Below are 14,031 nucleotides of genomic sequence, written 5' to 3'. Positions count from 1 at the left end.
GGTTAATTAATTGAATGCTTTGAATATCAATTGACTTAAGTTATGATTTTTGTAATTTTTTGTGAATTTCAAATCATTCACGAATCAGTTAATTAATTAACCTAACTCACTCCAGTAGGTTAATTAAATTAACCGATTCGCGAATTTACAAAGTGCCTCTCCTCAATCCCCTCCATCGCCGCCGATTTCCTCTCCGCCGCCGATTCATCTCCCCCCACCGATTTTCGAGTCAATCTGAGCCTCTTGAAGAACGCACTCGGACTCGGCGTGTAGCGCGCTCGTCGCCTCGTCCAACAGCAATATCGCTGGGTCCTTCAGAACCGCCCGCGCAATCGCGATCCTCTGCTTCTGCCCGCCGGAGAATTGGACCCCCCGCTCCCCCACCGGAGTCCGGTACCCCTCCGACAACCCGCTCACGAACCCGTGCACATTCGCCGACCTCGCCGCCGCCTCGACCTGGGCCTCGGAGGCGTTCTCTTTCCCGTACGCGATGTTCTCGAAGATGCTCGCGGCGAACAGCGCCGGCTCTTGCTGGACCAGCCCGATCCTCCGCCGCAGGGTGCAGAGGTTCAGGCGCCGGATGTCTTTTCCGTCGATCATCGCCTTCTCTGCGCCGCCAAGCAGCAGATCGCCTTCGTCTTGTTCCTCGGTGCCCGCCAAGGCCCGCGGCGGGACCTGCACGCTGGCGGACTCCGACCCGGCCCACGCCGTGGTCCACCGCGCCCGGTTCCTCCGGCGTACTTGAAGCGGTACAGGACTCCGCAGGCGAGGAAGCAGCTGATCGGCGGAGATTGGTCTCGTGGTGGCGTGAAATGGATGAGGACAAGGACCAGACAAGTGCGAGGGTAATTTGGGTAGTCAATTATTAATTTGGCTATTCCCTTAATTTATTCAAACTTGGGCTATTCTACTAATATTAGTGGGTTGATTGGGCTAATATGCTCATTCTCCCTTTGACTATTTCACTAAATTAAGACAAACATTAACTATTTTGCAAATTCATAACTTTAAATTGGCTATTTAACTACATCACCAAAACTAAAAAAAAAAAAAGGTAAAGTAAGTATTGGAATAAACTAGGATTCATTTTTGGGAAAATAACTATAATATCCATTCTGTTTTATCGAAATGCGTGATTTATATCATTACTTTTAAGAAATATCATATATATTTCTTCATTTTTATATAAAACACGTGTATCTCCTCTAAAAATATGATATATGTCAAATACCACCATTTTTGTTTTTTTTTATACAAAAAACAATTTTGAACTATCCAAAATACTCTTAATGAAATAACGTTTTATTTTTTTTTTATTTTATATATAAAAAAAACTTAAATTAAAAACTTTCTTTATAAAAAGTTAAGGATTTTTTTTAATAAGAGAAGCTTTGATTTTCTTATAAAATAGTAAATAGATATTTATTCTATTAAGTTATTTTGGGAATTCAAATTATTATTTTTTTTTTGTTAAAAAAACGAAAATGGTGGTATTTGCAATATAATGTATTTTTAGGAGAGATATATATCTTTAATATTAAACTGAAGAGATATGTATGATATTTACGAAGACGGTGTAAATCTAGCATTTCAATTAAATAAAGGAGAAATTGTTGATATTTTTTCAACATTTTTTTTTTATAATTATACTCTTCAAAAATTATTTTACATTTTCCTTTTATTCCCTCATTAATTAAAAATGAGAATTCATATTAAAAAAAAAAAAGAAACAAAAAACAGAATCCGAAGAATGAATTTTATATTTAAGCACAAGTTTAAAAAAATGAATGTGTGAATGAAAGTACTAAGATAAAAAAAAAATATACAAAATAACAATAAGCGTTTTTCCAGTATAAAATAATTAATTAAAAAAGAGATATAAAACAAAACAAACTGAAATATTAAAACAATAAGTTAAATCCCATCTAAAATATTTGACGGAGTTGTAAATTTTAGATAAAAAAAAGGCCAGTTAGGTATCTAATCTAAATTGACCACCTCTTTTAAAATTATAGCCCAACTATTACTTAAATTAGGTAACTAGTCCAATCCACTACCAAACAATATTATATTCATATCTTACCCCTCATCAAATACACACCAAATTTTTCAGATCCGACTCTAACTCCTTCAATCGTCCGATATTGCCTCTGAACTCTCCGTCAATTTCGAATCCCTCAATCCTTCGATATTGCGTCCGACCTCCTTTTCCGCCACCAATTTTCTGATTTTGCCACTTCCGAAACCGACGAAGCGTCTCCGTTCTCATACTTGGAAAAAATGGTAAGTAAATATTATTTCCAATTCGATTAACCCATAGAACACCATAATCGAAACCCTTCCCCGCATCTCCGATCAATTCTCTGTTAGATTAACTATGAAATATGCTTTTTCGAATGGTAAATAATATTTACTATCGGATGGTCCGATAGTATTTACTATCGGACCATCCGATAGTAAATATTATTTACCATTCGAAAAAGCAAAATACTTGTCTCCGATTCGACGAACGATTCCATGATTCAAATCTGATGATGAATAATTGGAAAAAAAAATTGGAATTAACAACCAAATAAGAACGAAGTTTTAAGAAACCAAAGAACCTAAACACCTACACTAGACAAACATAAACTAAGAAAGATTAAATGACTAACCTAAACGAACAGATAATATAAGAACAATATAAGAACATCTACGAAATCGATGATCCTACTATTCCAAATGAGTTGTCGAATATCCTGGTTGCAAATCGTAGGATAATTTTAATGGTAAATAATATTTACAGTCGGGCCATCCGATAGTAAATATTATTTACAGTTATGCCGTCATTTTCACAAGATAAAAATGATACCCCGAGAACAAAAATGACAAGAATTGACGAAGTTCAAGACCTAACTATCGACGTGTTAAAATCATTGTCATGCAAACCATCGACAAAGTTCAAGATCAAACTATCGGCGAAGACAAGAATCTTTAAACCATCGGCGAACTTCATGATTGAGACTATCGGCACAAAACCATCGGCGTTAGACCATCGGCGAGCTTCATGGCCGAGACTATCGGCATAAAACTATCGACGAGCTTCATGGCCTAGACTATCGGCGAGCTTTATGGCCGAGACTATCGGCGTGAAACTATTGGCATGAGACTATCGGCGTGGAACTATCGGCGAGCCTCTAAATCCAAGGCACAAAAAAATAACTATCGGCCATCCTTTGTCTCTGCCAAACCATCGGCCAAACCAAGTCTCAAGGTAAAAATTGCCTCCAAGGCCCATGTGCCTCAAGCTCAAAAGCTATAAATACCACCCCTCTACTCACTCACAAGGGAAGTTTTCTCAAACTTAAAAAACCTCTACTTCACTCCCGATCCACTATATTTTCCTCTCTCGACACTCGAGACGAGATAAGCCCCCCACCTCGACTAATGTTGAGCGTCGGAGCGCGCGCCAGGGGAAACCCCTTCGCGTCCCTCTAGTTCACGTTTCTTGTCTTTTCAGGCTAAGAACACGAAGAACACGAAGATTGCGAAGAACACGACGAACTCGAATGACTCGAAGAACACGAAGAACGTGAAGAACTCGGCGAATCTAAAAATCGCGAAGAACCCGAAGAACACGAGGAACTCGACGGACTCGTTGAACCCGAAGAACGCGAAGGTGAACTAATCACGGAGTGACAGAAAACCGAAAACCTCTTTCCGGCGAGGCAAAGACTACGAGACGAGAAGATTTAACCACACCCAACCTACGTGAGGTCATAGGGTCTGGCCCTAGACCGAACCACGGACGGTTCTAAGTGTTGACCCAAAAACGGCGTTAACATTTACCATTCGAAAAAACAAAATACATGTCTCCGATTTTGCGAACGATCTCATGATTCAAATCTGATGATGAATAACTGGAAAAAATCTAGAATTAACAAACAAATAAGAACGAAGTTTTATGAAACCAAAGGCAATTTTGGAAGTATGAGAAATATGAGCTATTTCCCTAAATAAATAGATAGTTTGACTATAATTTAAAAGTCCCCTCTATATAGGCTAGTTGTTTATAAATCTAAAAAAAAACCGTCTAGAAAACACCCATATTTTAAACCCTATCAAAGGAAATTTTGTTTTCCTACACACAAATTAGCATTTACTATATGATTATTAGTATGTGTACGTAAAAGAATAAAATTTATCACAAGGGCTATATTGTAGAACTCCTCAAGGTCAAGGCTTAGAGAAAAAAGTATAATTTTGTAAGAGGTCCCGTGGGCGTACGGACTCTTCATGCCCTCCACGTGTCATACCTAAACTTGTTGACGAAGGACGTTTCAGTCATTTACATCCCGCGATGACAACAGATACAGAGCTAACGGAAGATTTTTTTTTTTTTTTTTTTCTTTTTTCCTGCAATTGTTTTTTAGAAATCCAATTCTTGATATATTCTCTTCTTTTCGGTGGCCGATCTCTTTTTTTTTTTCCTTCAATTTGTTTCGTTTCCTTTTTCTCTCTTCATAAGTTTAAATGTATAATTTCGTAGTTCTGGATTATCTCTTTTTTCTTTTTAGGAACCAACTCATTTCCATTAATTCTCTGATTATCTCTCTGTTTCTTTCTCACTCTCGCCCCTGAAAATTCACAAATCTCTTGAAACCTACAATGGCACAATCAAAGCCAAACAGAACATTCTCAACAGATCTATTGGCTTCGTTTTCCTCGGCGAAACGCCACGTCATTGAACCGATGAACGACGGCGAAGAGATCGAGCTCAGCCTCGGGCTCTCGCTCAACGGTAGGTTCGGAACCGATCCTAGAGCCACCATCACCACAAACGACAAAAACAGCCTCTTTTGCAATCAGTCTTCTCTTAAACGGTCGTCTTCAATCTCCGACTTCAAGTCGACCAAGAGGGGCCACGTGGCCGAAGAGCCTCCAGAGAGCCGACTTGGCCGGACTTGTTCTCTTCCGGCCGAGGCGGAGGACGAGTGGCGGCGGAGGAAGGAGATTCAGAGCCTTCGCCGATTGGAGGCCAAAAGGAAACGATCGGAGAAGCAAAGGAATAATAATAATAATAATAATAATAATAATAAAGTTGCTAGGTTGATGGTTGAAGTTGAACTACCGGTCGTTTGCTCTGTTTCAAACGGAGGCGGCGATCGTAGAGATGTCGTTTTGCGTTCACAGATGTCGTTTCAGGGCTCGGTTGGTTCACACGGCAGTGGGTGTGGGTCGTCTGGGTTATCTGAATCGGATAGTCTCGTCGCTCAAGGTAATTATTTTATTTATAATTATTGCCGTTATTACTATTTAGTATTTGTACGAAGTTTTAGGTTGTGCCGCGTCGGATTAAATCAAACGTTTAACATGAAATTAGTTTTTAGATGACGCGGAACAATTGACCCAAATATATAATCAAGTCAATATGTATGGGTCTTGATTCATGAGTCTTGATCTTAGATTCGTTTCTCAAATTGTGTTTGGCCTTTCAACTTTTTCAGCGAATGGGAAGTGATTACATTGATAAAATATATTATATGTGAGGGAAAGCTTAATTCAAAGAATGGGGCTTTTCTTGATCATGCTTCATGAATGTCCACTGTATTTATTAAATAATAATTAAAACGTGCACTGTTTATTTAGGTACTAGATGTTCATTCATATTTTAAATATAAAAATAATTTATTATTACGAAATTTATAACATCACTATATTTCTTTTTCTTTTGCATCACAAGTTAGTCAACTATTTCAAATTAAGTCTATAATTTGTAATATTTATTTTCCAAATTATTAGTTAGCTTAAGATTGTTGATGATTTGTGAGGAATAATATATTGTAAGAATTGAATGCTAAGCTTTAGATGTTAGATTAAGATTTGTAAATTTGTAAAAGCAGGGGAGCGAAAATGTGCAGCGGAAATGAGAAGCCCGACGAGCGTCCACTCGCCCCCGGACGTTGCCTCTGGGGAGGCTCGTGGCAACCCCAAAAGGGCGGTGGCACTGACCAAGACGGGGTCGAGGGAAATAATGGCTCAGACAGTGCTTGAGGTGATGCCATGTGTCTCAACCACGGGGCCCGGCCCCGAGGGAAAGAGGATCGAGGGCTTTCTGTACGGATACAGGAAGGGCGAGGAGGTCAAGATCGTCTGTGTCTGCCACGGAAGCTTTCTTTCTCCGGCAGAGTTTGTCAAACACGCCGGCGGTGCTGATGTGGACTACCCTCTTAAGCACATCGTCGTTAATCCAACTCCGTTTTTGTAATACTTGAAAACTAATAATTTTTTTTACTACTATTAATTATTATTTAAATATTTTAATATCTACAGGCTTGGACAAGACATGAAGGGATTTTTTTTCAATGAGTTCCTTTTTCTTTGTTTTGTCGTCAGATTCATGTGCTTTTCTCGCTAAATTGAGGAAGGATTTGGGCACTTTGTATCTCCTGTAATATTTGGGTGCATTGAAGCCTATTTGTTGTTGGAAGGTTTGTATTTGATGATTATAGTAAAAATGCAAGCAAAGTCAAGTCATTAACCTTTTAGCTTTAGTTTGGTCACCTATTTCTAGCTTTTACCATGCACTGATTGAGGAACTAAATCAAAGATTTACTTGATTCTTAACGGAGTTTCAAGTTTCAACCAACTTAGGTTTGTGAATGTTGCGAGGAAGTTAATTTTTAAATGTATAATGCACTCATATTGGAAATAAGTGTGGAAAAGTGTCAAAGAGCAGGCTACAGTCTTAATTAATTATGGGAAAATCGATCGCATTAAGAAAATATTTATTTATACTTGCACCCTTTACAAGTAATTTAAAGAGTGAAGATGTACTGTAATTTAATTCGAATGAACTGGATTTTGATGTATGACCCCTTCTTTTCGTAAATATGCATGACCCCTTCTTTTTATTTTTTATTTTTTATTTTTTATTTTTGTTTTAAAACTAGCCGGAAAAATAAAGGGAAAATAATACATTTATACCCTGTGTTTTAGTGAAAAGTCGAGTTTAACCCTCGGTTTTCAAAAATGTCGAGTTCATACCCTCTGTTTAATTAAAATGACGAAATTATACTTTCTGTTTAACTAAAATGACAAAATTATACCCTGAAATAGACAACAGTGTCACGAATATTCTTTTTATTGACTTTCATTGACGTTGACTATAATATTTATATATAAACATCAATTATCTTTATTCATTCGCGTCATATATGTAATTTATTTAAAAACTAAAAAATAAACAACAGTCTCTTAATCGTGAAGAACACAGAAAGAGGCAAAGGGGTAAACATCGATAGTTGATAGTCATCAAAATCGCATATTCTAATAGAGAATCCAGGATTTATAGTTACAATTCGAACACGGAATGAAGTCATTTCTTAGGAGGTATGAGTTTTATTGTTTAATTTCAATTTAAGGTTATTTTTATTTCAAAATTGAGAATTTGAAAGTTACGACACTGATTTAGATTTGATTTGGTTTTTTCTTATATTTAATATCAATGAAAGAGATATTTGTGAAGCGTCAAATTCATTTCAGGGTATAATTTCGTTATTTTAGTTAAACAGAGAGTATGAACTCGACATTTTTGAAAATCGAGGGTTAAACTCGACATTTCACTAAAACACAAGGTATAAATATGTTATTATAAAGGGGTTACCACTCTAAACCATACAACAAACAAACACAAAGACAACAGTAAACTACGCAACTCTTTTTAAGGTTTTTGTTTATTTTGCAACAAGCTAAAACTGATGATATACACGTATAAATATCTGCAGACTCGTCAGCAGACTGAGAACCCAAATCGCCTAAAACAACTTCCAAGAGCCAAAAAAAAAAAAAAAAAAAAAAAAAAAAAAAATTTAGGGGCCATAGAGTCACTATATTACAAATTGTACAACAAACAAGTGGTAATTCAGATCTCAAGCAAAGCTCAGTTATATATGAAAGCAGACCGCGTCATGATAATAACCGTTAAGTAACTAACTAACTGACTAACTAGTTTGATGTTAAAAAAATAAAATAAAATAAAAAAAAGATTTGTGGCTTAGCAAGAAGGCGGTTGAAGCTGCTTGAGCTGCCTTACAACCTGTCTCATGGTGGGCCTGGTAGAGAGGGAGTCGACGGTGCAGACGACAGCGAGGTGGAGCAGGGCGACGAGGTCGTCGTGCGGGCCCGCGTCCCAGAGGCCGGCCGTGAAAAACTCGCGGGCCCGGCCCTGCTTGAGCAGCATGCATGCCCATTGCACGATGTTGAAGCCGTTCCCGTAGGGAGAGAACGAGGGATCGAGCGCCTTCTTGTCAGAGACGAGTTCGAGCAGGACGACCCCATAGCTGTAGACGTCGGCCTTGTCGGAGACGCGGCACGTCATGGCATACTCGGGGGCCACATACCCGAACGTCCCCGCGACTCCCGTCGTCGCGTGGGTCTCCGACGTCCCCAGCAGCCGTGCCAGCCCGAAGTCGGAGAGATGCGCGTTGAAGTCGTCGTCGAGGAGGATGTTGCTGGGCTTGACGTCGCGGTGGAGGACTCGGGGCACGCACTGGTCGTGGAGGTACGCGAGTGCCCGCGCGATGTCCAGCGCGATCTTGTGTAGGACCCGCCAGTCGCGCGTGGAGCGATCCTGTATGAAGCGCTCCAGGTTCCCCCCCGGGAGGTAGTTGTAGATCAGGAACATCTCGGTCTCGCTCGCGTGGTACCCGATCAAGGTCACCAGGTTTGGATGGTGGAGCCGCCCCAGAGTCTTGATCTCCGCGTGGAATTGCTGGACTCCTTGGAAACGGCCGACAGAAAGCCGTTTTATCGCGACCGTCGTTCCGGGAGAGACCTCGGCTTTGTAGGTCGCCCCGAAGCCTCCGTTCCCGATGCAGTTGCTCGCGTTGAAGCTCCCCGTGGCTCTGACCACCGACTCGAATGTCAGGGACACTCCGATGTCCGTGAACACCGTGACCTCCTTCTTCCCCGACCCCACCACCTTCGACTTTGAGTTCCATTTCCGCGTGTAGAAGAAGAGCACTACCAGGAGGAGGAGGACCGACACGATCGCCGATGCTGACGTCACCGACGCGATCTCTATTGAGTTCAGTCTTCCGGTTGAGGCTCTGGCCGCCGGTGCTCCAGTGGGGGACGCGGAGTACGGCCGGGGCTCGCCGGAGTTGGAGGGAGACTCCGTGAGGGTGAACATCCGGCAGGACTGTATGAGAGGGTTTCCAATCGCGGAGTTGCATTTGATTACGTCGTCGTTGAGTGGGAGAGGCCCAGATAGGTTGTTGAAGGAGACGTTAAAGGTGGAGAGAGCTTCGACTCCGGCGAGTCCCGAGGGAATTTGGCCGGAGAGTTTGTTGTTGTGGAGGAGGAGGACGGTGAGGTTGCCGAGCTGGACGAGGGATTTCGGGATCGGGCCGGTGAGGGAGTTCGAAGAGAGATCGAGCGATCGGAGAGACCGGAGTTCGCCCAGGCTCGTTGGGATTGAGCCGGTGAGGTTGTTCCCGGATAGAGAGAGGTACTTCATCTCTTCTATGTGGCCGAGGCTCATCGGAATCTGGCCCTGCAACGAGTTCCGACTCAGGTTGAGGGAGACGAGAGAGGCGAGATCGTCGCCGCCAATGGTCGGAGGAATAAGGCCCGAGATTTGGTTCCCGGAGATGTCCAGAACCCGAAGAGAACCGCACATTTTTCCAACTCTGTCGGGGATCGGACCAGATATCCAGTTGTAGCTGATATTTACGATCAGACCACCCAAAACTCTGCACGTGTCGAACAGATGACCAGGGAATTCGTCAGAGAGCTTGTTTTCTCCAGCGAGGAACGCGTACACCAATCCCTCCCCAACCACCGTCTTCATAGCCGGCAAGTTTCCGGTGAAGTTGTTCTTCCCGAAGTTGTGAATCACTAGAAGTTCCCCATCTTTTACACCGAGCTGCAACGAGTTTTCATCTCGAGCTTTATGCGTGAAAAATTCTCGGTACTGCGACAGGAAATCATTGGAGACCGCCGCGGAAAAGAGATCGCACGTAGAATTATAAAACTCGACAATGGGGCCAGAAAAGGCGTTTCCACTGACATCGAACACGTTCATACAGTGGACCGGAAGACCCCGAACAAGCCCACCCGAGAGCCTGTTCGACCCAATATCGAGGAACCACAGCTTCTTGCAAGCAGCGAGCGAGCTGGGAATTTCTCCGGCGAAGTAGTTCTGACCCAAATTGAGCATCTCCAGATTCGCGCAGGAGCCCCAACTCCGGGGAAGCTTTCCCTCCAATGTCGCCCTCGGGGCCCACAGTATCTTCAGCTGGGGGAGCGCCACAACTTCTTCTGGCAACGCTCCCTGGAAGAAATTGAAATCATCGTAACCGGAACTCAGTTGATCAGACAAAGGGCTATCTCCGGTGAGATTCATGATTGGGAGTGGATTATGAAGGTTTGAGAGAACGAGGACCAACAATCTAGAGCAGTTTCCGAGCTGGGTCGGGACTGGACCGCTGAGCATGTTCCTCGACACGTCGAGGATCTCGAGCTTCTTGAGCCTCCCGATTTCCTCGGGGAGGCTCTCTTCCAACATATTCGAGTACAGAATCAGGGTTCTAAGCTCGCCGCAGTTACCAAGGCTGCTCGGAATTCCCCGGACCAAGAAATTTCCCGACAAGTCCAAGTGCTCGAGAGAATGACAATCCTTGCCAATTTCAAACGGAATCTCGCCTGCGAGCCAGTTGTATGACAGGTGGACGGCTCTGAGCCGTCCGATGAACGCCGGGACCGTCCCGTTCACTCGATTCGCCGCCAAGTTCAGGATCTCCAGAACCTTACAGTCGGAGAACGAACTAGGTATTTCTCCCTCAATCTTGTTGAACCCGAGATTGAGGACTCTCAAGCTCTTACCGAACCGCCCACGCGCCGGAAGCTTTCCAGTCACGGAGTTTCCCTCTAGATCGACGACTTCTAGTTTATCCGACCCCCAAATTTCGCGGGGGATTTCTCCGGTGAAGCCATTGAAAGGCAAAGACAATACCCTAAGTTCGGTGAGCTTCGCAATGGAAGGCGAAAGATTTCCCACCAATTTCCCATTCACACCCAAACAAGTCCTCCTGCTGATTCCGAGCCCGTAAAGCGGGAACTCGTCGGAGTTGAAACACAAAGATGGTTTGTTCGGATTGAAGTTACCTCGGTTATTCCCATTTCCGGTGACGTTGATGGCAACGACGCGTGACTTCGAGTCGCAAAAGATTCCAAACCACGAGCAGTGATTTCCGACCGAGTTCCAACTAGAGAGAAGACCAGCTGAGTCAGAGACCGAGTCCCTGAACTGAAGAAGCGCCGATTTCTCCGACTCGGCAGAGACGGAGACGGAGACAAAGAGCAAGATGAACAGAAAGAGGTTTAGTTTCAGGACGAGCGACGAAGAAGCCGAGTAGCGGAAGAATCCGTACCATTTGATCACCGAAGAGTGCGAAGAAGAAGAAGAAGAACCCATGCCCCGAAACTCTGAAAAAGGGCTTTCAAGCCCTAGAGCAAAATTGATCTACAAACCCCTCTCCCCTCCCGGTATTTCTAGCCGTTGAAGAGAGCCAATTATAGGTCTTCGGTCAAAACCCTAACCCTAATTTCGTAGTGCAGGTAAAGAGCAAGAGAGACTCAGACTCCACTGTGCTCTACCAAAAAGACGCTATTCTCTCTCTCTCTCTCTCTCTGTTTTTTTTCACTTTATTTCCTTCTTAGATTTTCCACACACTTGCTTCACTCTTGTTCTTCTTCGTCTTTCTGCTAAATTACTCACTAAATTTGCTCCTATTTTTTTAAATGATTAAAAAATGTTATAATTTCGCGGGTGGGGTTTTGTTGTTTTGTGATGTAAAAGGTAGAATGTGGGGTCCACTGAACATCTGAGCCCACTTTGTCGGTCGTTAAAACAAATGCATCAAATCAAAACGCCCCGGCGAATAAAATTTAACGGCTGTTGTGTTGTTGTTAGGCCACTGTTTTTTTTCCCTCTCTTTTGGCATGGATGACTAAAAAAGATTCCTAAAATGTGTTATTTTGTTCAACGTCGGAATTTTGTTTCCTTCTAACTTTTTCATGTGTGTGTAAACGTGCTCACACATAAAGAATCCACGTGGGCTGTATTTTTCTATTATTTGAGCCTAAGCACACACTTCCATCGACAAAAAAAAAAAACCCTAAAAAAGCTCTCGAGCGCCAAATTCGCCATTTGATTTTCGTCGTTGCTCCAGCGCGGAAACTGTCACGCCCCGAAAACGAGACGTGAACTAGACGAAGATAAGCGATATTAAACATACTTTATTAAACACTAAACGAGTAACTAAACATCCCACAGTGCATACTCAGTCATTCACTTTACAGATCCAAAGATAAACAAAACAAAATGCGTAAAATAAAACTAACATTCATAAGCAAAAGCTTATATACAGATCTGCTAGATAACGAAACTGAAACTTCAAAAAAACTTGACGACGTAAAACTCCGAGGTCGTTCTAACACTTCTTCTCGTTTCCTGATTATAAGAAAAATTTGAGGAAATAGGGGTGAGCCTGAGGCTCAGTAGGTGCTATAGTAATGGTTTGAGTAAAAAGATTTTTGAAAATAATACTTAGCTTTATAATAATACTACTTGTTGTCGGTCGTTTTCGGAAAATCCGAGACACCGAGGAGGCACGTCGTTCAAAGGGCCGATGGTCAGGCCGGAGGTCCTCAAAAGCGGCAAGCCTTCAGATCCTCGCCCCAAACTCTTGACTCCTCGAGTCGAGCGGAGTCCCTTGAGTCGAGACTTGAGTCGGCTCCTCGAGTCGAGCCTCGCTCCTCGAGTTGAGCCTCGAATCAGTTTCCTCGAGTCGAGCCTCGCTCCTTGAGTTGAGCCTCGAGTTGGTCTCCTCGAGTCGAGCTTCGCTCCTCGAGTCGAGCCTCGAATCGGTCTCCTCGAGTCGAGCATCGATTCGAGTCTTATCCGTCGAACGAACATTTGTCATAGACCCAAAATACCAAGCCCACAATACCAAAATATCAAGCCCACCATAGATCAACGGGCCCGGAAGCGAGACGATCGCGAAGAGCCCCCGAAGAAGAAGTCCAGCGCGCGACGCGCATTGGGCAGCGCTGCCCGCGCGCCGCGCCCGGCCGAGGCCGCGCCGCGCGTTGAGCGGCGCAGACCGTGCGCCGCCGATTGAGCGCCGCGCGCCGCGCCCTGTGCGCCGCCACTTCCTGTGCGCCCCCTCTTGACAAGGAGCGCGTTCCTAGTCCCACATAGACGCCGAAGGACCTCCTTGGGGTCCTCAAACACCTATATAAACCCCCTCCCATTGAGGGGAAAGTCATCTCTTCATCTCCTATCGACACGCTCGATTTCTTACTCTTCTCTGCTTCTCTTGATGCCATTTTTGGCCTGAAGCAGTCTCTCTACTCTCTCTCTCGTTCTCAGAGGTTCCGAAGCACTCACGGGAACTTCCCGGACGTCGCTCCCTCTGACCGAACGTTCTCCGGTGCTCAAGCACGCCCCTAGGGTTCTCGACTAGAGTTCCCCTCGCGCGTCTAACACGCTAGACGCGTACGCGATCTCCGAGGTTCTGAGACGCTGCCGAGGACCCCTCGCGCCCCGTCTCCTTCGTCGAGCACGCTTCTCCACCGAGGTTCCACGCCTCATACTGCGTCACATACACCTGAACTACGTTCTGACCTGATCCCACGAACGGGTACGTAGGCAGCCGACACCCAAGGCACGGTCATTCCTCCTCCTCACCCCCTACCTCTCCCGAGAGGCGGGTTGATCGGAGAAAACCTAGTTCAAGACTATCGAGTTCACACTCTTGGCCCGGGTGCTATCACTTGGTCCGGCCTTGGATCGAACCGCCCGAGGTTTTAAATAGTTGTTCATTTTCGTGCGACAACATTTTGGCGCTAGAAGGAGGGGACTTCCCGACCTATTCAGCCCGAAATCCCTTCTGTTCATCTTCTTCTTTTCTTCTGCAAACTCAACTTTCTCGAACTTGAGAAACGATGAGTAGCCAACCACCCGTACGTTCTGAGGGCGTGAAC

The 14,031-nt window shown here is 43.9% G+C and overlaps 2 protein-coding genes and 1 pseudogene across 3 annotated transcripts; 1 reads left to right on the top strand and 2 right to left on the bottom strand.

Moving 5' to 3' along the window:
- Positions 1-204: 204 nt before the first annotated feature.
- LOC149407946 (ABC transporter B family member 19 pseudogene) lies at positions 205-600 on the bottom strand (annotated as a pseudogene).
- Positions 601-4,171: 3,571 nt separating this feature from the next.
- AFP3 (ABI five binding protein 3) lies at positions 4,172-6,361 on the top strand. Of its 2 annotated transcripts, none has more exons than XM_089616131.1 (2): positions 4,172-5,257; positions 5,880-6,361. In XM_089616131.1, exons 1-2 carry the CDS (start codon positions 4,648-4,650, stop codon positions 6,245-6,247), a joined length of 978 nt encoding a protein of 325 aa, XP_089472257.1. In that variant the 5' UTR covers positions 4,172-4,647; the 3' UTR covers positions 6,248-6,361. The 2 variants fall into 2 exon arrangements, with proteins under 2 accessions (XP_089472257.1, XP_089472258.1); XM_089616132.1 differs by having other exon boundaries at positions 4,358-5,257; positions 5,883-6,361.
- Positions 6,362-7,849: 1,488 nt separating this feature from the next.
- On the bottom strand, positions 7,850-11,794 carry RPK2 (receptor-like protein kinase 2). The gene has a single exon (XM_089616130.1). The coding sequence runs from the start codon at positions 11,456-11,458 to the stop codon at positions 8,036-8,038; it is 3,423 nt and encodes a 1,140-aa protein (XP_089472256.1). The 5' UTR covers positions 11,459-11,794; the 3' UTR covers positions 7,850-8,035.
- Between the last annotated feature and the right edge of the window lie 2,237 nt (positions 11,795-14,031).

The sequence above is a fragment of the Urtica dioica genome, chromosome 1 (genome assembly GCF_054948205.1).
Source record: "Urtica dioica subsp. dioica isolate 48M chromosome 1, U.dioica_male_clone48M_v1_H2, whole genome shotgun sequence".
Classification (NCBI taxonomy): Eukaryota; Viridiplantae; Streptophyta; class Magnoliopsida; order Rosales; family Urticaceae; genus Urtica; species Urtica dioica.
The sequence above is the reverse complement of the archived record's forward strand: the minus strand, read 5'-3'. Positions and strand labels throughout refer to the sequence as shown.